This window comes from Polyodon spathula, chromosome 20, assembly GCF_017654505.1.
Source record: "Polyodon spathula isolate WHYD16114869_AA chromosome 20, ASM1765450v1, whole genome shotgun sequence".
Taxonomy (NCBI): Eukaryota; Metazoa; Chordata; class Actinopteri; order Acipenseriformes; family Polyodontidae; genus Polyodon; species Polyodon spathula.
The window spans coordinates 18,909,413-18,916,982 of NC_054553.1; the positions used below are offsets into that span (position 1 = coordinate 18,909,413).

The window sequence follows — 7,570 nt, forward strand, 5'->3', positions numbered from 1 at the left end:
ATCCAGGTACGTTATTTAAACAGTTGTAGCAGCACATGGGGATGGGTAACCCTGCATTTTTCTGAACCCCTCTACTTACTCTTTAAGCCTTCATACATATGTGAAGGTCTAATGCACTAATCAAAGCCCATGCTTGAGATGAAGCCTGTCACTGTGTTTACAGCCGAGTAGCAATGCACAGTAGTGCAGGCATTGTGCTGGCTTGCTAAACCTCAAAGACATCACAAAAGAGAAGCTTGACGTGGCTTCCTGCCTGCAGGGCAGATGTGCACTGCTCTATCAAATAGCCTGTGTGCAGATGCAATCCCTGGACTCCAGCCTATAGATAACTGATAACCCCAGCTCCTGCAGCATGGAGGCTTGTCTGAGACTGTGCTTCTTAGGATTTCTCATTTTATCAGTGAGAGGTGGATCACAAAGCGGTATGTGGGCTCTAACACCAGCCAGCTGGTACATTCATAAATTCATAGTGGCTCTTTTGTTAAACGTTTTGATGCAAATCTGTTTGGGTAAGTTTAACTGCCTCTTTGCTTTGGCACATGTATTGCCTTTTTTTTTTTGGATTCCCTAAACAAACGTTATAGCTTAATTACAAAAATTAGAAAATAATGATCAAAAGATTAATTGGAGGCATCCACCAGCATTTAAATTACAGATTTGAAAAAATAAAATGAAATCCTTGGAAAGTAGAAGCTTCTAACAGGAATACATTCTTTAAAATGAGATCATCTTTAAAATGCACACGTACTGTACAGTGTCAATTACTGGTGCATATTATATCAAAATTGTATCTCTGAAAATATAACTTTAAGCGATGGTTTCCATTGGTCCTGTATGTTTGTAGGAAACATTAGAACACACACAAACAAGGATGCACTACTAGAACAGTAGAATGATACACTGAAGTGATAACTACAGCATGCGTTGAGTGTACAAGGGAATCTGATTGGATCAAACCCGAGATGGAGTCCAGGGACTCTGTGTTATAGAGCTTGCGATTAGAGAGCATAGAATCGTGTAGTACAGCAAAGGAAAAACCAATGTAGGGGTTACAGTGAAGTGTAGAGAAGCATCGGACATCAAGAAAGACATTGTCCGCAGAATGCATCTCTGCCTTTCTTTACCACTAAACTGCAGAATTATCAGAAACATTTACAATATGAAACATTTGTAAGATATACATCGCCCGGCGGCACACAATCTAACACAATATTAACAATACTTTCACGTCGTTTCAAAACTCTAGTCTTGAATGAACTTCTGCTATTTGATACAGGAAAAAAACACGGCAGTATAAGAAACACACTCGGGATTTCGAATTTTGACTACATATTTGCAATGTGCTCCTTCATATGTGTGTCTGTCATTAAACGCACAATGCGCCTTCGTGTTTATCTAGCTTGTTTTTTACTCATGGCGTGTGCGTGTTTATGAGATTCAAGAAAAGAAAGCGGTCAGGCGTCCGCTGTTCAAGGGAAGTCACATTTATAGACATGATCATTGGGTGTGAACGTGTGGTTTTGCATTCTTGCAGTCATGTCTGTCTGGTCAGCTCAAATTAGTCTAATAGCGCTAAACCAGCGACTGCATTTTTAATACATTTTCAGCCTGGCTTTCATAAGGCGAATTTTAGAGAGAAAATAGAGGTCGCAATCTAATTATGCGACTCGATTTTCAACAGGGGCAGGTTCATTTCCCCTACTCGCAATGCCCTTTGCGACTCCTGCTTATGACTGATTTAATTGAAACGACAATTGATTTTCAGCTTCATTAACAAGCCAATTAGTCACATGGAAAACAGCGAGGCAGCGCACAAGTAGTCGCAACAACTGGAAAAAAGAAAGGAAAAATACCGTCTTAGCCACCAAAGTTGAGCTTTTTGCTCGATGATATATCAGCAGATAAAACTGTCATGTTCGGCAAAAGGTCCGGAGCCACTGCTAAATTTAAAATACAGAAGGATAACCGAAAAAATAAGCGCAACCTCTTCCATAAAAAGGTCAAATAAAGAAGTCCAAAAAGATTCTGGGACCTAAAGTTGTAATGCACCCCTAATCTCTGTAAGGGGCTTTGGATAAAAGCGTCTGCTAAAGACTAAATCATAATAATAATAATAATAATAATAATAATAATAATAATAATAATAATAATAATAATAATAATAATACAGCGTTCCTATAGAAAAAAAGCAATCCTTAATTTGTTTCAATATCACAATGCATTCTCTGATGCAATATTATTACACTCATATTCTTTACATGCAATATTTGAATGTTTATGTATGTTTTTGAAACATCATAGTAAAAATGTTAAACATTAATATGCGTTTGTTACATATCTTTTCGAATGGTCATATGTCCATTGTGTATTTAATATATTATAAATTAGCCAGTCTCCACTTAAAAGCTCCTATTCGAATTTTATGAACAAGGCACTGTTCTCCATGATAAATGAGTTGTGGCATAAGCCAGGTTACTTAGCAACTACATCCGTGATAACACATTGAGCATCACATCAAACTTGCACAGTTAAAGAACAATGATGTTTTCATTCCTTGAATCTGGGGATATTGCAACGTGTGTAATCTATTACACCTCGCACGTTTAGGAAGCCAGACAACTGATAATATCTGTGTTTGGTTCTATTTTGTTCCACATATTGGAATAGTAGGCTATATACCCTTGCCCTATGGAAAAGTGCATCTGTGTCATCAGTCAGTATCTTTGACATAGAAGACTGACAGATGCCTGATCTGTCCCTCAGCTGTTGTCTGGATGGCAACCGTTGCATGAGATTGAATGTAACCTTTACAGGCATGACTGCGGGCTGTTTGTTATTTCTAAATCAAACTTAATCTGATCACACAGCTCTGTTGTAGTGGCTATATTCAATTTGTATCTACGTAGAACTTGTTTTATAGTTAGATCTAGAAATGTCTGACAGGGACAAAATATGCTGGGTTTAGGGAATGGGTCGTTTTTTTTTACTCATCCCTTCCCTCTCTTCTGCAGTCGAACAATTGGAAGCGCTTCTATATTCTCCATTATAGATTACATCTCAGTAGCCCAGTGGCACTGGAACAATTTTTAAAGGGTGCTGAGAGCCATTGAACAAAACTGTAACCCCTGTATATGATGGAAGTCATGCAAAGCCAAGGGGTGCTACCGCACCCCCAGCACCCCTAGTTCCAGCGCCCCTGCAGTAGCCCTGTCGGCGGTTGCAGTCGAGAGGGGTCATGTCTTAATTGAAGAGTGTATTTTGGTATTTTGCACCTTTTGAAAATAAGGTGTTATTTGCAAAATGGAACCAATTATGAATTTCAGTTGTTTAACAAGCTGTAATGTGAGTGTATTTTCAAAAAAGCAAAAAGATTAAACATACGACTTTTGAAAATATGTATTGCAATTTATCTGGAGTCGCAATAGTGTTTTGTGACGTGTTTTTCCCTTTTCCTAGTTGAAAACCAGTCTGTTTCTGACAAAACTCTTCCCCTAAAATTGTACATATTTTGCACTTCAGTTAGGTCTGAAAGGGTCTCATTGTATATTTTCTAAAGAATTACATGTTATAGCAGCCATGCGTTTTCATTTTACAACATGCTATCTGGTTTTGCAGAAAGTTCTCTGTTTCTATGTCTTATTCTCAGGATATCTGTTACATGTTAATACAGGAACCTGTTGGTTAAAGCCAGGAAATAAGACATTGGATTATGTTCACCCTCCACACTAGATGAAAGCATGGCTGGCAAACAGATCTCTTTAACCAAGTGTAGTACCAGAGGTCATATTTCAAAATACATATACAAGTTTACTGTAACGAACTGGGCATTTGAGACTTAGACAGCGAATGAAAGATTTACAAAATTATTTTGTTACTACAGTCTTTTTTTTTAGTTTTTTTTTATTTGTATATTATTTTGTAATTAGTTGATTCGGACAGGATTTCCATATTTTGAAAACCGTTTTCTCCCCTGTCCTATTAGATGAAGAGCCCTTGGTCTTGCAGTCTCCTGAGTTCGTCTATGCCTTCAAGGGACACTCAGCCCAGATTAAGTGCTCCATCTCTGAGGCGAGTAAAATTGATGGGCTGTATCTCAAGAGGCGTTTTGCTCAGCCCCAGGACGTGCTGTACCTCTCCTTAGCCACAATGAAGATCAATACTGAGGAGTACAAGAGTCGCTTAACACACCACGGAGAGTGCTGCAGCTTTGCCTTCAACATCACCCAGCTGCAGCTCAATGACAGCGACGGCTATTACTGTGTATGGGGCGGCTTGGACATAGCAACGGGCATGCTTATGAGCTATGAAAGTAACGGGACACTCATTGTAGTGAAAGGTATGTACTTTCATAAGCCATTGTGTACAACAGGCTGAGGGATCTAGCACCGAATGACCTTTATATTCAATGCTGATTCCATTTCAGAATGTGTCTCACATTCATTCAGATCTGATGGCAGAAATACACTGTTGCAAATTAGACAAGCTTCAGCTGAAAGTAATGATCTGAATTCAGCTGTTTATTTTAGGTTTAAACACACTTTATTTTCCTTACTTTATACTTCAAGAATACAGAAATACAGAAAGCAGACTGAACGTTCATAGAGTGCTGTAGTTGTTTCACTCTTGAGGTAATTGGGCTGTCCTCATTTGTAGAATAACTACAGTACACATAAATTAGGAGCAGAGGACACAGTTGGGAACTAAGACACTTCTTCACACAGAGAGTATGGAATGGGTTACCTAGTCGTGTTGTTGAAAGAGACTCTTCTTCACACAGAGGGGTAAGGGGATGGAATGGGTGATGCTGGATGACTTGGATCCTTTAAGACTCGACTTGACAGATCAATCAGCTAATAGGAACCGGACGAGCACTGAGGACTGAATGGCATTTGGATTGTAACTCTTCCTTGTATTGTATTGTATTGTATTGTATTATATTATATTGGATTGGATTGGATTGGATTGGATCGTAGCTCTTATGTACTCTATGACCTTTCCTGGTGTATCCTTTCACTGTGGTAAAGCATACATACATAGTCACATAGAATCCAAACAGACTCAAAACAAATTGTTATTATCGAATGGAAAAAACAAACAACAGTAAATATTACCTACAAGGTTTATTTGTGGTTTGACAACTTTATTGGCTTACTGTGTCAATGATGATTAATTAAGAACGCTTTGAGAATCAATGTCACAGGAGGTTCGTCAGCTATTGTAAGATACATTTCTCATGCTACTGCTGCCACATCCTGTCACAGGGATAGATAATGCTGTATCAGGTCATACACATCATTGTAAGACCTTCAAGAACATATATCACACAGCTACTACAGAACCCTGGAAAAAGACAAACAGTATATAATATATTGTATTGCATTTAATTCATAAAACACCTTTAATAATTTGTAGGCCATTTGAAAGTAATAAAACTCACTTCTGAGCTTTGAGTGGCTTTGCTGTACTCATCATGCCACTGTAATACTATGCAACAAATGTAACAACATTCCAGGACATCTCTTACAGTTCTGTACTCCCAGGGCCTCTGTATAAAGCAAATGCAATCCAGTCTGATGCCAAAACAAAATTGAAAATAGAAATAGGTTGCTAAATCTTTGCACCTCCCTGTGTACCTGTGAACTGAACAATGCTGCTCGCGGTGCTTGAGTCACACCGTTGAGTCCCACTGATAGCTATCAAATTACTTTTGTTTTTATCACACTGCAGTTAATATTCAGTAACACACTATAGCACAACGGAATGTGTACGTTTACAGGTTTCTAATGATTTTCATTATTGCAATGTGCTGTAAATGTATGGCAGTCTGTATATTGATTAATCGTATTATTAATGAGCAAGATTGTAATTAGTGCAAACCCTAGGCAGTATTTCCACAGTACAATTCCATGTTACTGGTGAACTCCTTATCAAGTCAACTTCCTGTGACTATCTTTGCTCAGTCCCTTGAAGTTATATTACAAGGTTCTGCCTGTGCTCCTCTACCCTGCACCAGACAGTTTCAAGGGTTGTAATACTGTGTAAATGTTCTCTTGTTTGTTCCAGAGCCTCGTGTCTCGTGCCCACCAGACTCTGCAAGATCGAAGCTGAACTTTTTCCTGATCTTTGTTGTGATGTCAGCCGGTGCCATCGTGGTGTCTGTGGTCATGTGTGTGCTGCTGTGGCACTGCACAGGGGTATGAGCTGCTTTCACAATCTCGTCCTGTCTGTGGGTTGAGTAAAGTGCAGGACACTCATAGATAACACACATATACGCAATAAACCCTGATTTCACTTGAAGTGCTTGTAGCTAACAGCATACTTTCCGTGCATCCCCATTCACTTTATAGTTCTTGATATTGCAAAATCACATGCGGTGTTACACTAGCTAAAAGAAAGTTCTCCGTTAGCTTGCCTTGCTTGCCAGAAAATCTGTTAAACCTAAAGAAGTACCTAATATTATATTTTAAATTAAAATACATTTGTGTTATACTGTGTGTTTCAAAATTGCATATTTGAGCAGTATTTTGCTACTGGAAGATTTATGGAATTATTTTATTAGCTACAGTCACTTTATAGTCTGAGCTATATGATGAGGACAGATTCCAATAATAAACTCCTGCTATGGTGGATGTACTGAAGTTCATAAAGTCCTAAGTACAATTGACAAAGTTACCCAAACGTACAAAATGTATTTTTAGAACAGAAGGTCGACCAGATCCTAATTAATGCAAGCTGCAGTGAAGTACAATTTAAAATCTTGATGGGATTTCTTATTTCATTAAAACATGTTTCTCTATCTATTCCTTTAGAACAAGAAAAGGTACCAGCTAAATAAAATACCCCAAGCAAGGCTCGAAGCAAACTCCAGGGCTCCAGCCAGCCAGCCTCTCCAGGTACTGAGACCCTCAAGCAAACTCTCAGGGCTTCAGCCAGCCGCTTCAGGTACTGAGACCCTCAAGCAAACCCCCAGGGCTCCAGCCAGCCGCTCCAGGTACTGAGACCCTCAAGCAAACCCTCAGGGCTCCAGCCAGCCAGCCGCTCCAGGTACTGAGACCCTCAAGCAAACCCCAGGGCTCCAGCCAGCCAGCCTCTCCAGGTACTGAGACCCTCAAGCAAACCCCCAGGGCTCCAGCCAGCCGCTCCAGGTACTGAGACCCTCAAGCAAACCCCAGGGCTCCAGCCAGCCAGCCGCTCCAGGTACTGAGACCCTCAAGCAAACCCCAGGGCTCCAGCCAGCCAGCCGCTCCAGGTACTGAGAACCAGCCAGCCTTCTTGAAACCTGGAGCATTTTGATATGTTTTCCCTTTTCATTAAGAAGCTAAGATTGTCTGAATACTTTACAGAATGCATATATATATATATATATATATATATATATATATATATATATATATATATATATATATATATATATATATATATGCACACAAACTAATGCCTGTATATACAAGTTTATATTCAAATAATTTTAGCAGAGCAGGATTAAGCTGAGGCTGCGGTCTGTAGATCACAAAGGCCGTTGGTCTTCCTGTCGAAGTTTAATGTCAGGTAAAGTACCTTTCCTCCTAGA

General features: G+C 39.4%; 1 protein-coding gene across 4 annotated transcripts; it reads left to right on the top strand.

Moving 5' to 3' along the window:
• The first annotated feature begins 291 nt into the window (after window positions 1–291).
• LOC121295168 (T-cell antigen CD7-like) lies at window positions 292–7,281 on the top strand. Of its 4 annotated transcripts, XM_041219567.1 has the most exons (6): window positions 293–422; window positions 3,983–4,336; window positions 6,064–6,194; window positions 6,810–6,893; window positions 6,943–7,197; window positions 7,250–7,281. In XM_041219567.1, the coding sequence occupies exons 1-5, from the start codon at window positions 353–355 to the stop codon at window positions 7,150–7,152; spliced, it is 849 nt and encodes a 282-aa protein (XP_041075501.1). In that variant the 5' UTR covers window positions 293–352; the 3' UTR covers window positions 7,153–7,197; window positions 7,250–7,281. The 4 variants fall into 4 exon arrangements, with proteins under 4 accessions (XP_041075504.1, XP_041075501.1, XP_041075500.1 ...); XM_041219566.1 differs by lacking the exon at window positions 7,250–7,281 and having other exon boundaries at window positions 6,943–7,235; XM_041219568.1 differs by lacking the exons at window positions 293–422; window positions 7,250–7,281 and adding an exon at window positions 479–509 and having other exon boundaries at window positions 6,943–7,235.
• Window positions 7,282–7,570: the final 289 nt, after the last annotated feature.

What these genes read in the sequence shown, in the direction of transcription:
- LOC121295168 (XM_041219567.1), top strand. Translation starts at nt 353, where the DNA reads ATGGAGGCTTGTCTGAGACTGTGCTTCTTAGGATTTCTCATTTTATCA. An exon ending in GAGAGGTGGATCACAAAGCG is followed by an intron (nt 423 to 3,982) that starts GTATGTGGGCTC and finishes CTGTCCTATTAG; the next exon opens with ATGAAGAGCCCTTGGTCTTG. An exon ending in TGCTGTGGCACTGCACAGGG is followed by an intron (nt 6,195 to 6,809) that starts GTATGAGCTGCT and finishes CTATTCCTTTAG; the next exon opens with AACAAGAAAAGGTACCAGCT.